The sequence below is a fragment of the Thamnophis elegans genome, chromosome 11 (genome assembly GCF_009769535.1).
Source record: "Thamnophis elegans isolate rThaEle1 chromosome 11, rThaEle1.pri, whole genome shotgun sequence".
NCBI classification, from domain to species: Eukaryota; Metazoa; Chordata; class Lepidosauria; order Squamata; family Colubridae; genus Thamnophis; species Thamnophis elegans.
Window position 1 is genome coordinate 10,501,668 of NC_045551.1, and position 20,059 is coordinate 10,521,726.

Below are 20,059 nucleotides of genomic sequence, written 5' to 3' on the forward strand. Positions count from 1 at the left end.
CCTCCCTCCCTCACATCCCTAATCAAGAAATAGATATTCTGGCATATATATTGAATACATTTCTCCTGATTTTATATATTTGAAAAATACAAGTTTTCTAATGGTAAATTTCCCTAATATAAAAGTCAGTGGTGGGTTTCAAAAATTTTTCGAACCTACTCTGTGGGTGTGGCCTCCTTTGTGGGAGTGGCTTGCCGACCATGTGACCTGGTGGGAGTGGCTTGCCGGCCATGTGTTTTCTTTCTTTCTCTCCCCCCCCCGCTCTCTCCTTCCTTTTGTCTCTCTGTCCCTTTCTCCTTTTTTCTTTCATCTCTCACTTTTTCTTTCTTTTTTTCTTTTATTTATTTCTTCCTTTCTTTCTCTTTCTCTTTCTCTCTCTGTGTCTGTCTGTCTGTCTGTCTGTCTGTCTGTCTGTCTGTCTGTCTGTGTGTGTGTGTGTGTGTGTGTGTCAGTGGTGGGTTTCAAAAAATTTTGGGACCTCTTCTGTAGGTGTGGCCTGCTTTCCGGGTCCACTGGTGGAACCTCTTCTAACCGGTTCGGTAGATTTGACGAACTGGTTCTACCGAACTGGTGCAAACTGGTAGGAACCCCCCTCTGATAAAAGTGCATGCTTTATTTTATTCCCAAAATATCACCACAAAGTCATGAAATGCATAAAAGCCAACAGATAATTGCATCACAATTCAACCTGTAAAGTGCAAATGATATAAACTACAGTCAAAGTTTCTCTTTTCCCTATTTTCTATCCCTATCAGACAATACGGGTAGTCCTCAACTCACAACCCCAATTAAGCCCCAAATTTATGTGGCTGAGTGGGAAATTTGTCAAGAGAGTTTTGCCCCATTTTACAACAATTCTTGCCCCATTTGTTCAGTGAATCACTGCAGTTCTTAAATCAGTAACACGGTTGTTGAATGGATCTGATTTGCCCACTGAGTTTGCTTGTCAGAAGGTCACAAAAAAGGATCACATAATCCTGGGACACGGCTGTCGTCATAAATGTGAGTCTGTTATCAAGCATCCAAATGTAAATCATGGGGATCTGCAATGGTCATAAGTGTGAAAAATGGTCATAAGTCGCTTTTTTCATGTCACTAAATGAACTGCTCTAAATTGAGGACCACCTGTACCCAGGGGTCTACAGAGTTCAGTATCCCACACCAAAAAGTGAATGGCAAATTTCTGTCCCAAACTTCTTCTCACCATCCTAGCTTCTATTTCTAGGAATTATTTGCTTCTAAGAAACAGTTTTCCATTGTGTAATCTGCTGGCATAAATCATACAGTATGCCATTTTTCCATATGTAATCTGGTATATCTATTGAGTCTAGAGATCTGAGGATTTTAAAACACCTGAATTTTTCCCGTTTCTCCATAACATGCGCCATTCATTTGTCAATGTTATCTCAAATCAGGAATATTGCCTTCAAATGTTGGTTTTTTTAAATTCTTAACAAATAATGGCAGTCTATTATGGAATGAGCTGCCCCCGGAGCTTCGTATAATCCCTGACCTCCGGTCCTTCCGACGTGCCCTAAAAAGTTGGCTTTTCCAGCAAACCAGCCTGGCCTGAACAAAACCAAATAAATTATTGATTATTGTTAATTTTAATCGAATTTGTTTTTAAAAAGTGTTATTGTTAATCTTAATTGGGTTTGTTTTGGATATTCTATTTTTTTTAAAAAACTTTTGTAATATGTGTTTTTTTTAATGTTGTACGCCGCCCTGAGTCCTTGGGAGAAGGGCAGCATGTAAATCCAATAAACCATAAACCATATTAGCCTTTAGCCAATGTTGCGTGATCTTATGAATAAAACATATTTAGTTATGATCAACTGAGCTAATATGATATAAATCATTAAATCTTGTAATCATTTAGTTTAAAATTTGGTGGTTCCTAGTAATCAATGAAACATTTTCTAGATATGTACAGATTGACTAATAATATGTTCTTGAGTTCTGCTCTTTACCAATCCCATGCTGACTATTGTTTACTGCATTCATCTTTCTTCCTTAATTGAAAATGGGGATATTTTTCTGGTTCTATTTCTCTGGATTATAATTGATGTTCATATTGTAATTTCTAAAGTATTATATAGATAGTAGTCCTTTAATAATTCCACGATTAACTCATCTGATCTTTAAAACCAGAGCTTGTTTTTTTTTCTTTCAAAAAAGAAGTAGTAGTTCTCTAAATCTATCTGGAAAAAAACAACTTATTGTATTATTTGATATTCTTGTCCCAATTGAACATATCTGTTCTTGGGGCAAATATAAGGCAACCAGATATTGAGAAATTCAATCTTCAACTCTAATAAAATATCAAGCTCAGCATATACAAATGTAAGTTATTTTACCTGTCTCAGTACCTTTCTCAAGAGCCTTAATTCTTTCTGGATCTGATATTTTCCTTCAAAGTTCCAACTCGTGGCACGACATAACCGCGAACGTCAAAAGCGCGCCGACAACACCGTGGCGCTAAAACCGCGATGTCAAAAGCGCGCCGACAACAGCGCGCCGACAACAGCGTGCCGACAGAAGGGCGATTTAACTTAAGGTAAGGTTTAGGGTTAGGTTTAGGGTTAGGTTTAGGGTTAGGTTTAGGGTTAGGTTTAGGATAGGTTTAGGGTAGGTTTAGCGTTAGGTTTAGGGTTAGGTTTAGGGTTATTTTTAGGGTTATGTTACAGCGCGCTTCTGTCGGCGCGCTGTTGTCAGCGCGCTGTTGTCACGCGGTTTTGACGGTGCGGTTTTGTCACCGCGCTTTAGTCACACGCGCTTTAGTCTACCGCGGTTTTGTGGTGGAACTGTTCCAACTAATCTATTATCTTGAGTTATATATTATTCCTGATCATATCATTTTAAAATATTATCAGCGAACTTATGTGTATCTCCTATTTCCCATTCTTATGTAAAAGTTTTGGAATTCTTCTCTTCTTCATAAATTCTAGGTATGGAATCTCACATAACTTTTTAAGTACTCTGAAAATCCAACTTACGCAACTAAATAGACTCAATTCTGATAATCTTTGCCATTATAAATACCATGATGATGTCTCTGTTCCTCAAGGTTTTTGTAATTCCACTTCATCAAATATATTCATCTTTTAATCAAAATTCATCCTCTTTCAGATTCAGAAAATTGAGGTTGTCAACAAAGCAAAATGAAGGAAAAATAATAATGAATGTTGCAGTAGATGCCAGAAATACTAGAATCCTTCACTGCAAGCAAGATTTGCTTCTATTGAAGTTTTGTCACTTGTTTAAAAATTTCTGTGTTTTCCAGAAATACAGTGTTAGTTTCATATTCCCAATCTTCAACTGGATTTCCATGTTCACTTTTACGATTTTGATGCATAATAGCATACAGTATTTGTGTGCATATTATGTGCAGAAATTGATTTAATTTAGATATACACAATATGTAGCCAAGAAACCTATCTGACCTATCTGCTTCAAAAACTGTTAAGTAATTGCATTATCTTAGTGCAATTAATTTCATGTAATTTAATATGATTTAAAGGAATTTAAATTCTATTAAATTTAGCTTTTGTCCATGTTTTACATACTGCTATTTGGGAATATGCCTCTATAAGCATGTGACTCAAAAGCTTGCTGTAGCCTTTAAGTTTGAAAAACAGCACATCCTTTTATAATTTTTATAGCAGGGGGTTGATGTTTGTTATTGTTTAATGTCTCCTGCTTTGTGGATGTTCTTATTAGAGAATTTTATTCTAGGTTATATGTTGATTTAACATTTTTAGCTGTTTGTGTGCCTTTTTTTTAGTTTTGGGCACTGCCCAAATCCACTGAAAGTGGGTGGCCGATAAAATTACACAAATCAATAAAATTACAGGCCGTATCACACTAAATTCCTTGATTCTTTAATCTTTATTCTCACTGCACTAGGATCTCAACTCTACTATTTGACTCCTGTATTCTATACAGTAAACCTCAAAGACCATGAATGAGGCACTTCCTGATTACATCGCTACGTTTATCGGCAAATGCTTAAGCTCTATCTCCATTGTTTTTACTTATTTGTCTTTAATGTAGCAAGCCAAACAAATTAATACATATTTAGAAGCATCAAATAGTACAGTCCAGAGGTGGGTTCCTACCGGTTCGCACCAGTTCGGTAGAACCGGTTCGTCAAATCTACCGAACCGGTTAGAAGAGGTTCCACCAGTGGACCCGGAAAGCAGGCCACACCTACAGAAGAGGTTCCAAAAATTTTTGAAACCCACCACTGGTACAGTCTATATGACATATAGAGAGCCACTTTGGTGTAGTGATTAAATCATCAGGCTAGAAACGAGGAGATCATGAGTCCAGCCTTAGACACAAAACCAGCTGGGTGACTTGGACCAATCCCACTCTCTCAGCCCTAGGAAATAGGCAATACCAAACAACTTTAAAAAAAGACCTTGCCAAGGAAACTGCAGGACTTGTCCAGGCAATCCAGGAGGAGTCAAAAACTGACTCAGGGCCAGAGGTGGGTTCCTACCAGTTCGCACCTATTCGGTAGAACCAGTTCGTCAAATCTACCGAACCGGTTAGAAGAAGTTCCACCAGTGGACCCGGAAAGCAGGCCACACCTACAGAAGAGGTTCCAAAATTTTTTGAAACCCACCACTCGTCTTTGGATATGATTATTCTACACTATCATGCTCATATTTACAAAACTCAGTGCCTCTGTGAAAGGTAAGGATGACTACTGCGTTTGTGGTGCAATCAGAACATTGCGTGTGTTGAAGTTGTTTTAACGCAAACCAAAGATGCCTTTTAAAAAACAAGTTTACATCATATTCTTATGCATGCCAGTGCTGTGTGTGAGGTAATTTAAGGTGGTTCTGACAAGTGTCGTCGGCATCTTCATATCCGGTCACATGGGCGGCAAGCCACTCCCATCCAGTCACATGGGCGGCAAGCCACTCCCACAAAGGAGGCCACACCTGCAGACTAGGTTCGAACAATTTTTGAAACCCACCACTGCTCAGGGCACTGGAAAAGAAAAAATATACTTAAGCATAATGCATCAATCCTCAACTGGGGAAGCTTACCCTGGGTCTTATGGATTCAAAGCATCCCCATTGTCCCTGATTTCAAGAAAAACTGTAACGTTCAGTTTGTAATAAAGTAAACAAACACTTTGCAACCCAATTCATCTTGCTGAACAGTACTGCATTTTGCTTCAAAGGACTAACTACTTCATCACCTAATGTAATCTCACGATAAAAATCATTAAATTTCTCTTTGCTTTTGCTTTAACTTTTACCTTTGCTTTCTGTCTGGTCAGGAAGAAATTATCCAAGCTAGAGGCAAGAAGAAGATAACAGCAAGATAATTCACTGCTCCTTCATCCCTTGGTCTGATATCTATAGCACATAGCAGTTTGATTCAATTAATTTATGACTTCCTCCTTGCAACTGGGTCTCAATGCAAACATGCTGGTTGCACTATTTGGTGGACTGCAGGATTTTTTCCCCACAATTCCTTCCTTCCCTCCCATGTCTAGCTTTATCATCCAGCTTAATGAAAAATTCCGGGGTACCATAATTTATTTATTTTTTTAAAAAAATATTGCATGGCACTCTTCAAAACAGAATTCTCCCAGAATGGCTTACAATATACTGAAATTGCAATCTCACTTTTTTAAATCAAAAAGTTTAAGTTTTACATTAGGCTAAAAAAAATACAAGCATAAAAAGGGCAGAAATTACTTTATTCTTTATATAGGTTGTTTAAAGTGACATGGCATTATATTAAAAGGTACAGGAGGATAAAAAAATTATCTTGCCTAGTGCCAGAAAGATAATAAAATCAGTTCTGATATGCCTCACTGGGAAAGCCAACCTAAAGCACTAGGGAGACTATCACAAAAAAGGCCAATTTGTGTGCAGTCACTCATCACACAAAAGGGTGGGGGGGTTGTTAAAACAAGCAATTAGGAAGAACATATTGGAGGAAGCTTTCTGTAACATTGCTCCCAAGCAATTACATTCTCCTCATATTGTAGACCCAGAACCAGTGGTGGGATTCAAATAATTTAACACCCGGTTCTCTGCCCTAATGACCATCTGGGTAGGTGGGGCTCGGTGGTCATGTGACTGGGTGGGCGTGGCCAACTCAAGGTCACTCAGGTCGATGGGCGCTTCGCCTTAGCTGTTACAATATAATAAGGGTTAACTGGAGAGGCAGTTTCTGTAAGCAGAGCAATAAAGATTAGGCTAGAAACAACACCAGAATGTTTCCTTCCTGCCTTCCTTACAGGATTAGCCCTGTAAAGTGGAAAAAAACAAAAGGAGATTTCTTCCAACAACTGGTTCTCTGAACTACTTAGAAAGTTACCAACCGGTTCTCCTGAATAGGTGCGAACCGGCTGAATCCCACCATTGCCCAGAACCCAGGTCTTTGTTTTCTAGTGCTTTAATCTATTCCAATACAATTGGAGCAAATATTTTTTAGTCCACAAGGCTGGTCTACTGATGACTTAGTTTTAGGAGATTCATATGCACATGTACATACAGCTTACTTACTCTTCACATATTCCTGCTCTCACACCCCCTCAACTGCTCCATCAGAGTTGCTGACATAGTTGAAATGCTGCTACTGTACTTAATAGGACCTTCCAGGAACTGAAACTCTATGACCACTCATAGACCCCGCCAATATTTGTCGCTCAGCAAGGACCCCGTAATCAACTACTGAGTGTTCTTTCAACAGCTGTCATTGCCTGTTAGCAGATGTGTGATCACTGTGGCAATTCAGGCAGGGCAAAGGACAACAGCACAGAAACGGAGATGGTATAATGTTCTTGGCAACAGTAGGAAGTGGTTTGTCACTGATATTTTTTTCCAGCTTCCAGTCTAGTCTAAATCCTTGGATGGGCAATACAGTATTAACCAAGTCCAACTGAAGCTTCCTAGGTATTTCCCATCCTAAACTGTTTTCACAATTCCAAAACAAAATCACGTATTGGACAAAGTTAATTTTTAGAAAAAAGCTTTTACTGGACTAATCAGGAAAGCAGGGCAGTAATCCTCTCCCTCCCTCTCTCTCTCTCTCTCTCTCTCTCTCTCTCTCTCTCTCTCTCTCTCTCTCCCTCTCCCTCTCCCTCTCCCTCTCCCTCGATCTCTCTATCTCTCTCTCTCACCTCTCCCCTGTCTTATTTTCTCATTCTCCTAGGCAATCCTCCTTTGCCAACTGTGCCATCTATCTCTCTCTCCTCTCTCTCTCTCTCTCTCTCTCTCTCTCTCTCTCTCTCTCTCTCTCTCTCTCTGAATTCACTGAGTTTCCTTCTGAATAATGCATGCAAAGTAGCTTTAAATGGCAAAAGATGTTGTTGCATACAGGGCAGTCTGTTGCAAAATAAAAGTATAGACAAGGGAGGGAGGGAACATTCTGACAAGGGGACAGAAAGATTCCTGAACAGCCAGGTTTGCCTCTCTTAACAACTCTAAATATATTTAAAATAACTCTAAATAGAAAACGCATATGATGCAACGGCGGAATACCGAATATAAAACTGTTCAGCACATCAGCATCCATTGCCTCAGTGCTGCAAATCAAGAAATGGGGAGAAAAGATAATTACCGATGAAAATCTATCCCGTCAGGCCTGTAACCCGCCCGAATGGTATGAATGTTGTGTTTTTAATTATGTATTGTCTTATATGTTAAAAGTTTGTCTCCCCCTCCCTTTTGGGTTGTGAGCCGCCCTGAGTCCCCCCAGGGAAAAGGGCGGCATACAAATAAATTTCTACATTCTACATTCTACATTCAAAATCAATCCCAGTTATCTATTATTATAGCTATTAACCAATGTGCTTGCTTGCTTGCTTGCTTGCTTGCTTGCTCTCTCTCTCTCTCTCTCTCTCTCTCTCTCTCTCTCTCTCTCTGTGTGTGTGTGTGTGTTTGTGTGTTTGTGTGTGTTTGTGTGTGTTTTAATCGTGATTTTGACCAGGATGTGGAGCTGCACGCTGACAAGCCAACTGCAAGCACACCGGATTCTAGGCTTGAAACGAACTACTCTGGCTCTCCGCTGCTTGCAGATGTCCCCTTTCCCCTCTCACAGATACAATATTGGAAACTTCAAGCAACGCAACGGCCAAAGACATCGACCCGGCTTGAAAACCCTTCGGGCTATTCGAACCGCGACAGGAGATGTGAGCCCGCGTCACGGGTGACGTGGGGCGACTTTGTGCCCAGTTCTGCCCTCCAGCTTCTTAACGGACCTCCGTTCTCGACCAGTCCGTATCAATGACCAACGCCTGCCAAGGCGACCCCCCCCCTTTCTCCCCTCGGGCCCCGGCCTCACCCACCCCCCCTTGCCCAACTTTACCTGCGATAATGGCCGGGTTGCTCTGCCCCCCCTCGGGTTTCACCCAAGCTTCGATGGTGAATTCGCCCCGGGGCAGCTCGGCGAGGACTCCCGGCCGCAACACTAGTTGCTCGGCCCCGCCGGAGAAGTAAAGCGCCGCGACGGAATCCGGCGTCCAACCCGCAGCTGGGGCAGAAGGGCCGGCTGGTGCGCTTCGGCGTAGCGGGAAAGCGTTGCTCTCTTCCCACGTGTCTTCCACGCTGCTCCCGTCGGAACTGGGAGCGCGGCGGAGCCTCGAGGGCGCCGCGCGGTGCCCCGCCGACGCTCCCACGCTCGGACGCGGGTAGGTGGCATAAGGGTGCTGGGGGAGAGTGGCGGCTCTGGCTTGGCTCACCCAGCAGGGCTCCCCGTCCGGGGATGCCGCCGACCGGCTTTGGCTCTGCCTTCCCCAGGAGGGGTGGGAGCCTTTGGACGCCAGCAGCAGCAGCAGCAGCCACACGACCGCCAGCAGGAGCGACGAGGCAGGTGGAGCGGCCATCCTCGGACGCGCAGCGAAAGGCCCCTTTACCCCGAAGCCTACTTGGATGGTTCCTTTGCTCCGGAGGCTTAGGATGGGTTTTGCCTCTGCTCTCTCTGCTTGGCGCGCCGAGGACAGATTTGGAGCATCATTTCGGCCAGCAACGCCCTTCCCAGAAGGCTCGGTGGGGACGAGTGGCCGCCCGCGGCATCGTTAGAGCATCCTCAAAGCCTCTTTGTTCGCTCCCCTCCCCGATCCTCTCGCGCTTTCTCTCTCTCGCGCGCTCTCTCTTTTCTTTCTGTCTTTCGGCTCTCAGGTGCGAGTCTTCCTCCTCTTCTCCTCCCTCCCCAAAAAAGATGCGCTCCTGAGGTCAGAGGCAGGTGAGTGCCGAGGATCGGCCGGCTCCGTGCTGTGGGTATCCCCAATTTCTTTTTCTCTCCAGCTGGATCACTGAATTATCACTGATGTGCAGCTAGGAGTCCAGCTGGATCACTGAATCAAGAGAAACGAAGGTAGCCAGAGGAGGGTTGAATGGTAGGAGTTCCTCTACCTTCTGGAAATGATTGCTGTTGCTCCTGCTGCTGACCAGTCTCATAAATTCCCTCTTGTTACTCCACCTCCCTGCCCCTTCCATCCTGACTCCCACCTTCCAATCGATGGCTCCTCCCCACTGCTTTGGGGATTGCTTGCAGTTTCTTGGACAGCTTGGTCCTCACTTAAGCAGCTTGGTGATTAGCAATTAGCAATAGTTAGGCTTATCTACCGCTTCATGGGGCTTTCAGCCCTCTCTAAGCGGTTTACAGAGTCAGCATATTGCCCCCAACACCAATCCGGGTCCTCATTTTACCCACCTCGGAAGGATGGAAGGCTGAGTCAACCCTGAGCCGGTGAGATGCCGAGCTGCTGAACTGCAGTCAGCTGAAGTAGCCTGCAGTGCTGCATTTAACCACTGCGCCACCTTGGGGAAGATTGGGGAAGATGGAAACCAAAGTCTCTTCTACCGTATCTGCCATGATCAACGGGGGCTTATTTCCAGGAGACACAGTACCTAGATTTAAGATTTTTAGATTTTATTGTCATTTATAGGCCGCCCTTTTCCCTGAGGGGACTCAGGGCGGCTTACAATTCGTGGGGAAGGAGTGCAAGACAAAACATGAAATAATATCTGAATAAAATAAAACAATAAAACACAACATTCATTCAGCATTCGGGTGGGGCGGATGAAAATCTTATCCCCAGGCCTGACGGGATAGCCAGATCTTAAGGGCTGCACGGAAGGTCTGGACGGTGGTGAGGGTACGAATCTCTACGGGGAGATCGTTCCAAAGGGTCGGAGCTGCTACTGAGAAGGCTCTCCTCCGCGTAGTCGCCAGCTAAAGGGGCCACCATAGAAAGAAATTGGAACTTATTTCTGGCTTGTTTTTAAAGTACATCACAAGGCAGGTGGCAGCCCTGCTTCCCACCTCACGCCAGTGACTCCAGCACTGCACAGTTACCTGTAGCCTAATGCAGTGTTTCTCAACCTTGGCGACTTTAAGTCCTGTGGACTTCAACTCCCAGAATCCCCCAGCCAGCTGTGCTGGCTGGGGGATTCTGGGAGTTGAAGTCTACAGGACTTAAAGTCCTCAAGGTTGAGAAACACTGGCCTAATGCACATTTACTTGAGCACAAAGTTCCTTGCAACTCATGGAACCCAACCCAATTCCCAGTAAAACATCTGTTGGGTTCAGCTGCATGCAAAAAGATAAGATGTTTTAACTCACAGATAATTATGTTCAGCCTCTAGGTTTAGTCTTTGGTCTTATGTGGGACTTAAGAATTGCTGGAGATCTTTGTCCTCAACATATTTGCACAGAAGCATATCTTGCAACAACAACAACAACAAAAACCCCATTTTGATGGTGCTTGATCTTGCATTAAAATCCTGACACTAAGAACTTTGTCTTTGGGTAGCCTGGAACAATTCTAACAGTCCAAAGTAACGTTCTGGATCTGCTGCTTGATTCCTGTGCTTGGGTATTCTGAAGTAAGTCCCATTGAGTTCAGTGGAATGTACTCATTTCAATACAATACTGAAGTTTTAACCAGAAGATACTGAAGGGGGAAAAAATGTGCTTAGAACGAGGACGTTTTGTGATTCATTTTATGTAAGTCAGTCATGCCGAAATCCAATTAACAGTTTAATTCAAAACTATTACATTCAATCAAAGCCTTGCAGTTGACTCAAAAGAGATGCCAATAACTCCCTAAGCAGCCCAGGGGAGATCAGGACTTGAAGCTGATATGCTGAGGATCTTTTGGAACAAGAGAATTAGTTAATACTAAACATTTGCTGGAGATGAGCAACAAGATTATTGCCTTCCAAAATATGGGGTGGAGTGATGAAACTTCCATCTCCTTGAGAGGCCGAACAGCCAAAGTAGCACAGGGAAGTTGTCTGGTGAGGCCCATGCTATACAGTCAGGTGGAGTTGGGCAGCATTAATCTGGTGATGGCAGAGTGAATGACGTGCACATAGAATTTTACTAGAAACACACAGGTTGCTTTTGATGTGCAACGCACATAACTCATTAATAGCAATAGCAATAGCAGTTAGACTTATATACCGCTTCATAGGGCTTTCAGCCCTCTCTAAGCAGTTTACAGAGTCAGCATATTGCCCCCAACAACAATCCGGGTCCTCATTTTACCCACCTCGGAAGGATGGAAGGCTGAGTCAACCCTGAGCCGGTGAGATTTGAACAGCCGAACTGCAGAATTGCAGTCAGCTGAAGTAGCCTGCAGTGCTGCATTTAACCACTGCACCACCTCGGCTCAGCTTGGGCATCAACAAAGTCTGGGGGCACCTCGGAAGGATGGAAGGCTTGAGCCGGTGAGATTAGAACCGCTGAACTGCAGATAACAGTCAGCTGAAGTGGCCTGCAGTACTGCACCCTAACCACTGTGCCACCTCGGCTCACCTCCCCATTAACACACCCACACAAGTATGACATTATCAAAAAGAATTCAAGTGGCATCATCTTTTGGCCAGCTTGTTTATCTATTTTCACCCCCCCCCCCTTTCTATCTGATAATTCAGGAAAAGAGAATCCACCTGGCCAAAAAAAATAAAATCAGATGCAGATCTCCAAACCTGGGGGTATATTTGTAGATTTTGGAGCAGGCAATTTGGTAAAGCCTTCATCAAGCTCCAGGATTGTGCTTTTGTGCACTGTCTGCATGGGATTTAAAATTTCCGGATTGCTAATTGGAATTAGCCACATCACATTCGTTTGCCTTTCCTTTTAAAGCAGAAGTAACATTTTTTTCCTATGTAGGTAAAAGGACAAATGATCTGCAAATGAATGTTTATAGATGCACCTGTTTCTTCTTTATAGAAGATAATGTCCAAAATACTATTTTCTCAGAGCAATTCCTTCATGCCTTAGCTGACCTCATGAATTGGCCATATTAAAGATTTTGTTTCTTCTTAAATAATTGCAAAACTCAGGAATTTCAACTTAAGATAATGTGGCTGGGATTTCACCACAAGAAGAAAAGAGCTGCCACTGAAATGAAAAATAGCAAAGACTGGAATATCTAGGCCACAGAAGACGGGAATGAAAAGAAAAAGGACAAAGATCTATAAATAATAAAAGAACCTCCTGCCCTCTTCCCAGTAGTCTCTCATGCGCTCAGGACTTCAAAATCAACACACGCTATGTTTTAAATAGCAACCTTGGTTCTTGCCACTTTATTCTCTCGTTTAAAAACAAAAGACCAAACCAGGTTTTATAAATAAGCGCTCCGCTCTTGTAGAATTCATTCATTCTGATTTTTTCAAATAGCATCTCCACATAGAATTCCCTCCAAACATCAATTGAAATCTGCTGTGCCACATGCATGCTTTTTTCCTCTGCACTGCTCATTTCACATAAACCAGACAGTTTTCATTCCTGACACCACAAAAGCACTAAGGACTACTGACAGCCTTTTCCTTGGCTCCTTCCTTCTTCCTCAGGTGCCTAGGAAACTTCCTGCAAAAAAAAAACTGTGCTAACATCACATTCTTGGCATTCTGACTTCGTGCCATCCCATATTATCTGCCTTTAAATCCAGGAAGGAGTGTTTCTCTCTCTCTCTCTAGCTCCCCATCCCCAGTCTAAAGTTTTGGGCAATCCTTTCCTCTTCCTTTTGGATTTAGTTTAAAGCAAAGCGTCTGTTTGCTTTGTGGAAGAAAGCAACCTATACAGTGTTGGAACCTTCTGTCAAAGCTGGCCAAAGCAATTTGAAAAAAATAAAGAAAGAGAAGTAGGGTAGGAGTACTTAAAGCATACACTGCCCCCTAGCTTCCCTGTGCAGTACTTACCCTGCAGTAGTCACTGCCCTCAGAGGAGACACACACTTCGAAAGTGTTTTAAACCCACCAAGAGTAAGAGAGGAGGAGGAGGGGAAAAACACTTGTGCCAAAAACAGCCCATTTAAGGAAGGAGTGGGAAAGAACTTCCAAAAAAAAACCTGTCTATATCTAAAAAATAAATACATGTCCTGATTTTAGGGGGTCTTCAAAGTCTAGCATGAACTGTTTTGAAATCTCATGGTTGAATTACCCCCTCTCTTCCTTTTTTTCTTTTCCTGTATTCAATTCTTTCTCTTCTCTCCAAAGCACTATCTGTGGCAATCAGGCACAAGCGAGGTTGCCAGCAAAAAGCTGGGAGTGGGAGGCCCCTTCTAGGGTACAGGCTTTCAAATCTGAAAAAAGAGGGAAAAGGAAGAAGAGAGGGAAGAAAAAGAAAAGAGAAAGGAAAGAAAGAAAAGGAAGAAAGAGAAAGAAAGAGAGAAGGAGACAGACAGGCACTCGGATGGAATGGATTTAAGGAAGTTTCAAAAAGAGCTGCCTTTTTTGTTCCTTGAAATAAATAGGGGGCGACCTAAGACAGAGAAGAGGGGATGACAAAATTGTTTGGAAAAATTTAGTGGATGGGATTGAGAAGGGCAGGGGTGCAATCTTATTTAGTGCAGGTATATACTTATAAAGAAATTGCATTAGAAGGAATGGCTGGATAAACAGAGCAAGAGGGAAAACACTGTGGGGCAAACAAGGTCAAAGAGTGCTTCAGAAAGAGAAGGATTTGAATCAGTGACGGGTTTCAAAAAATTTTGGAACCTCTTCTATAGGTGTGGCCTGCTTTCCGGGTCCACTGGTGGAATCTCTTCTAACCGGTTCGGTAGATTTGACGAACCGGTTCTACCGAATTGGTGCGAAGCGGTAGGAACCCACCTCTGATTTGAATCTGAGACAGAGGAGGATCTGACTACCAGCTAACAAGATGAAGGGTGAACACCCCAAACACACCTTTTCAAGAATGATGTTGCAAAGATAGGAATGTGGGGGGGGTCTCCTTAGAAACAGCTATTCCTGCCTTCTTTTAAATCAAGAAGTCAAAATCATACATAAGTATGCTTATTTAGAAACAACTTCTGCTAAAATAGATAAGATTTAAATATGAGAACATTTGGTATAAAAAGTATAAATTTAAAAAAAAAACACGATTGCATTAGGTGGCAAAGACTGTATTTGATCAGCCTTGGAGATGTGCTTATTTGGTGGCAGGGCTATATAGATAATATTCCAGAGGTGGGTTCCTACAAGTTCGCACCTATTCGGTAGAACCGATTTGTCAAATCTACCGAACCGGTTAGAAGAGGTTCCACCAGTGGACCCGGAAAGCAGGCCACACCTACAGAAGAGGTTCCAAAAATTTTTGAAACCCACCACTGGTCCTTGGATATGATTATTCTACACTATCATGCTCCTATTTATAAAACTCAGTGCCTCTGTGAAAGGTAAGGATGACTACTGCGTTTGTGGTGCAATCAGAACATTGCGTGTGTTGAAGTTGTTTTAACGCAAACCAAAGATGCCTTTTAAAAAAGAAGTTTGCATCATATTCTTATGCATGCCAGTGCTGTGTGTGAGGTAATTTAAGGTGGTTCTGACAAGTGTCGTCGGCATCTTCATATCCGGTCACATGGGTGGCAAGCCACTCCTATCCGGTCACATGGGCGGCAAGCCACTCCCACAAAGGAGGCCATACCCACAGAGTCGGTTCGAACAATTTTTGAAACCCACCACTGTAAATACTCCTATGTATTTTCCATTCCTACAGATAATGTTTCGAAGGCAGAAGTAATTTCTTGAGAAACGTGGACTGCCCTTCTTGAGTGGGCACTAAAACAAGCCCATTTCCTGTTCTTATGAGGGGATTTCCACATGTGAGACTTAATTGACATTTTTTCTGCTTACTTTTCCCCACAGTATAAATTCAAAGCCTAAATTGGCAGGCTTGTCTTTTTACTTAATGCAAGACAGAGAGCCAATAGAATTCAGAAGCATGCTCTCAAATATTATGTTGGTCAAACTTATTTGTTCTATGTTCTGCAAAGCCTCCACAAGTCAGCCACTGTGGGCTTAAAGGTATTCTTACTATGATTTTTAAAAGCAGTTCCCCCTTTCAACTTTTTTCATAAGTAATAAAGGATTAGAAGAACTTGTCTCTAAGGGCTATTACTAAGGATCCTGGGTGTTGGGGAAGAGGGGGGGGATACTGTCCATAAATAATTTAAGAATCACAGCACATAATGAAACATTTCAGCTTTTATCTTTTGGCCTCTTCCTCCAGAATTACTAGTTTATTTACTGCACATGTAACAAACTTGACCATTGCCTTCCAGCCAAGTCCATTTATTTTATGACACAGAGTGAACCAGCAATAAAAAAAAGTATATTCATAACAGTTCCAATCTTCTGTCAACTTTTTCCCCCACTCTGCCTTCAACAGGCTGGTGACCGAATACTTTTTAATGGAATAATGCTGGCATATATGGTTAGAAAAGTTGGGGGGGAGGGCAATCAGCATTTGGCAGAAATGTCAAGAAACCCTTATGTTAGAACCAAGGAGGCGCAGTGATTAAATGCAGCACTGCAGGCTACTTCAGCTGACTGCAGTTCGGCAGTTCGGCTGTTCAAATCTCACCGGCTCAAGGTTGACTCAGCCTTCCATCCTTCCGAGGTGGGTAAAATGAGGACCCGGATTGTTGTTGGGGGCAATATGCTGACTCTGTAAACCGCTTAGAGAGGGCTGAAAGCCCTATGAAGCGGTATATAAGTCTAACTGCTATTGCTATTGCTATGTTAAAAAGCAATTTACATAAAAGCTTATCTAACCCCCTTTTCTCAAAATCTAACAGGCATTGAGCCACCATCTGAAATTCAAAAGAAGCAGATAAATGTGGTTTTAAAACATTTTTTGTGAAGAAACTGCAATATCCAAATGCCAAAGGCACTTTCTATAAAGAAACAGAGGGAGTTAATATTTGTCATTTATGGGGCCTAAATTAGCAGCCTAATTAGAATTCACACTCAAGTAAACAAGACTAAGAATACCTCAATAGTGAGACACCAAATGAAATTTGGACAAACATCTCAAAAACCTTTAAAATAAAATAATAATGTACTGGCAAATTGTTGTGTTTTTATTTACAAATCTTCAAAACAACGCGTACAATCTACTTCAGGTCTAGGATTGTAAGCTCACTGTGTTCTACTATTTTCTACTCCAAAGGAGCAGTGTATCAGGCCTGCATTTATATTCCTTTTAGAATTTTGGCCTGCCACACTTTCTCTTATTTCATTATGCTGTTTCTTTAAGTATAGTCAATGGGAGGGGGGATTAGAAGGAGTAGGATTTTGGAATGTATTGTTTTTCATTCTTTGCTAGAAGCCAAGGTTATCCTTTGTCTCCAAACCAGTACACCTGACCGGAAGAAGCTGGGTATGGACGCCAGCGTGGAAGAAGGAGATTGGACCATGTGATGGACTGTGGGTGCGTGGACAGAATCATGAACTTTTAACTGGGTGGAATTCTGATGTAATTTCCAGAGTTGGGATCCCCGCAGCTATGTGGCAACATGCCTGCTTTATTAAATTTGCCTTCGGTTCTGATTTGATTCTACATGGTATTTGGAATGCTGACACAGTGTGTATATTTCAAATTAACATTACGTTGTTTGTGGGGGGGGAAATAGTAATCTTGTCAACAAGGATGTTAAAAATAATTCAGAGATATCAAGAAAATGTTTTACTTACTGCATCATTCAGGTAGCACCTTTCAACACTAATGATTTATTGTAAGGCATAAACTTTCATGAGCTGCAACACTTCATCAGATGAATGATTACCTTATTTGAGTATTATAGACTTAATACCTATGTTGTTATACACTATTCCTCATTATCAAAATGAAACATTTTTCAGTTAGAACTAGACAGTCCATGCCCCTTCTGTGTCATTATTTCAGAGATAGCTACATAGCTAAACCGAAACAAAATGATCACTGATGGACAAAAAGGCAGAGGAAACATTTGGAAATCAATCTTCCTTCCTTCCTTCCTTCCTTCCTTCCTTCCTTCCTTCCTTCCTTCCTCCTTCCTTCCTTCCTTCCTTCCTTCCTTTCCTCCCACCCATTCCTGCCAGCCTCCTCATTTACTTTGCTTATAGGAAGCTTGCCGGGAGAAAGTTAGTGAAGAACTTGCAAGTCCAAGGCTAAACAGCAGACAAGTTGCTCAGTGGGAGAAGGAGCAAGGGGATGTGTGGGGATATGAGTTGGAAATAATACATGGGTTAGGTGAGAGGTGCTACATGAAGAGAGAAGAGTGTATTTGCATGTGCAAGAGATGTCACACGGGTCAGATAGGGCACATGGGGAGGTGGCTTGGGACAAGAAGGGTGCGTGGGGATCATGGGGATATGTGAAAGCTGCCATGTGGGTTAGGGAGAGCACATGGGGAAGCAGCATGGAACAAGAAAGGGGAGTGGCATCATGAAGGAATGTGAGATCTGCCGCACAGATTGGTGAGGACATGAAGGGAGTGGTATTGGTTTTGGAGGCATTCCTTAAAGTAGCCCATTTAAGCCATCTTGGTTCAAAAACTGTTGTCCTATGACCGTGATGGCAAACCTATGATACATATGCCAGAGGTGGCATGCAGAGCCCTCTCTGTGGGCACACGTGCCATTGCCAGCTGCTGCTGCTCTTCTGGTTTCCAGCAGCTGGTCTTTGCGGGCACTTTGGCCTGAAAAATGGCCCAAAATGCCCAAACAATAGGGTGGTTTTCAGGCCATTTTCTGGCCATTTTTCAGGTTGTTTTGTGGGGTGAAAATAGCCAAAAAAGGCAGGCGAGTATCAGTCAGCTTGTCTTTGGGTTTCTGGCACTCCGGCATGTGCACATGCAAACACATTTCGGTTTGGGCACTCGATGCCAAAAAGATTCGCCATCGCTGTCCTATGATACACTGTTTCACCCTGTTAAGGGTTATGAGAAAGAGAGTTCTAATGGTGTATTGATTTGCAAAGAACAAAATAGAATAGAAGGTACCTGGCTCAGGACGGGATCTAGGTGTCTTGGTGGATCACCATTTAAGTATGAGTCAGCAACCTACTGCAGCTGCCAAAAAAGCCAATGCAGTTTTACCCTTCATCAACAAAAGGAGAGCATCAAGGTCATCTGAAGTGATAGTTCCACTAACGAAGGGCCATTTGGAATCTTCATCAGAACTGGTCACTATGATACAAAAAAGATGGTGAGTCCCTAGAAAGAGTGCTCTGTGGGTGTGGCCTCCTTTGTGGGAGTGGCTTGCTGCCCATGTGACCGGATGGGAGTGGCTTGCCGCCCATGTGACCGGATATGAAGATGCCGACGACACTTGTCAGAACCACCTTAAATTACCTCACACACAGCACTGGCATGCATAAGAATATGATGGAAACTTGTTTTTTAAAAGGCATCTTTGGTTTGCGTTAAAACAACTTCAACACACGCAATGTTCTGATTGCACCACAAACGCAGTAGTCATCCTTACCTTCCACAGAGGCCCTGAGTTTTATAAATATGAGCATGATAGTGTAGAATAATCATATCCAAGGACCAGTGGTGGGTTTCAAAAACGTTTGGAACCTCTTCTGTAGGTGTGGCCTGCTTTCCGGGTCCACTGGTGGAACCTCTTCTAACCGGTTCGGTAGATTTGACGAACCGGTTCTACCGAATAGGTGCAAACTGGTAGGAACCCACCTCTGATCCATACCTTTCTCTATAGCACTGTCATGTTCTGTAGTGAAGGTTCAATGAAAATAATGGCATGTAAATATCTGTTCATGCTTAACTCCCCACATCTAATTGCTGGTGCTGTACATAATACGATATATGAGGAAGATTTATCCTTCCCATTTTCATGCATAGAAACAAATAGGGAGAGAGTTGTGACAGAATTGTATGAATTGCAAGTGAACTACCCAAGAAGTAAAGTGTGCAGGAGAAAAGAGAATAAAGAATGCACCCCTTTTCCTTCCCATCAGCCCAGGACCTACTCAACCTGTCACATATACCTATGGTCTATTATCTACTATGTAGTTGCTATACTTTGGAGTTGAAAGTTAAGAAACCCAAATACTTTTTTTTAATTAAAATTTTCTTCTGTATTAAACTATTTTCGGTATTAGTAATGATTTTCTGATAATGTGTGTATATGAGAGAGAATATTGATGCATTAAGTAAATGATTTTTAAATATAGTGTTTTAATTTTCACAGTAGTCTGGATATTGATGATGCAGTATTATCACTAATAATCCCAAAAGGCATTTCTGGACATATCAAATATTGGAAAAAAATTATATGACAGGCTATCTATAATATAATACAATACAATACAATAGCAAAGTTGGAAGGGACCTTGGAGGTCTTCTAGTCCAACCCCCTGCCTAGGCAGGAAACTTCAGACAAATGACTATCCAACATCTTCTTAAAGACTTCCAGTGTTGGGGCATTCACAGCGTCTCGAAGCAAGCTGTTCCACTGATTAATTGTTCTAACTCCTCAGTTCTAAGTTGCTTCTCTCCTTGATCAGTTTCTACCCATTGCTTCTTGTTCTACCCTCAGGTGCCCTGGAGAACAGTTTGATTTCCTCTTCTTTGTGGCAACCCCTGAGATATTGGAACACTGCTCTCATGTCTCCCCTAGTCCTTCTTTTCATTAAACTAGACATACCCAGTTCCTGCAACCGTTCTTCATATGTTTTAGCCTCCAGTCCCCTAATCATCTTTGTTGCTCTTCTCTGCACTCTTTCTAGAGTCTCCACGTCTTCTCTACATCGTGGTGACCAAAACTGAATGCAGTATTCCAAGTGT

General features: G+C 42.5%; 1 protein-coding gene across 1 annotated transcript in view; it reads right to left on the reverse strand.

Annotated features, from left to right (window-relative positions):
* PAPPA2 (pappalysin 2) overlaps positions 1 to 8,857 on the reverse strand; it is a 185,805-nt gene extending 176,948 nt beyond the window's left edge. Inside the window, exon 1 of the mRNA XM_032226805.1 lies at positions 8,341 to 8,857. Within this exon, the coding sequence (XP_032082696.1) occupies positions 8,341 to 8,857 (517 nt within the window). The remainder of the gene's footprint in view (positions 1 to 8,340) is intronic.
* Between the last annotated feature and the right edge of the window lie 11,202 nt (positions 8,858 to 20,059).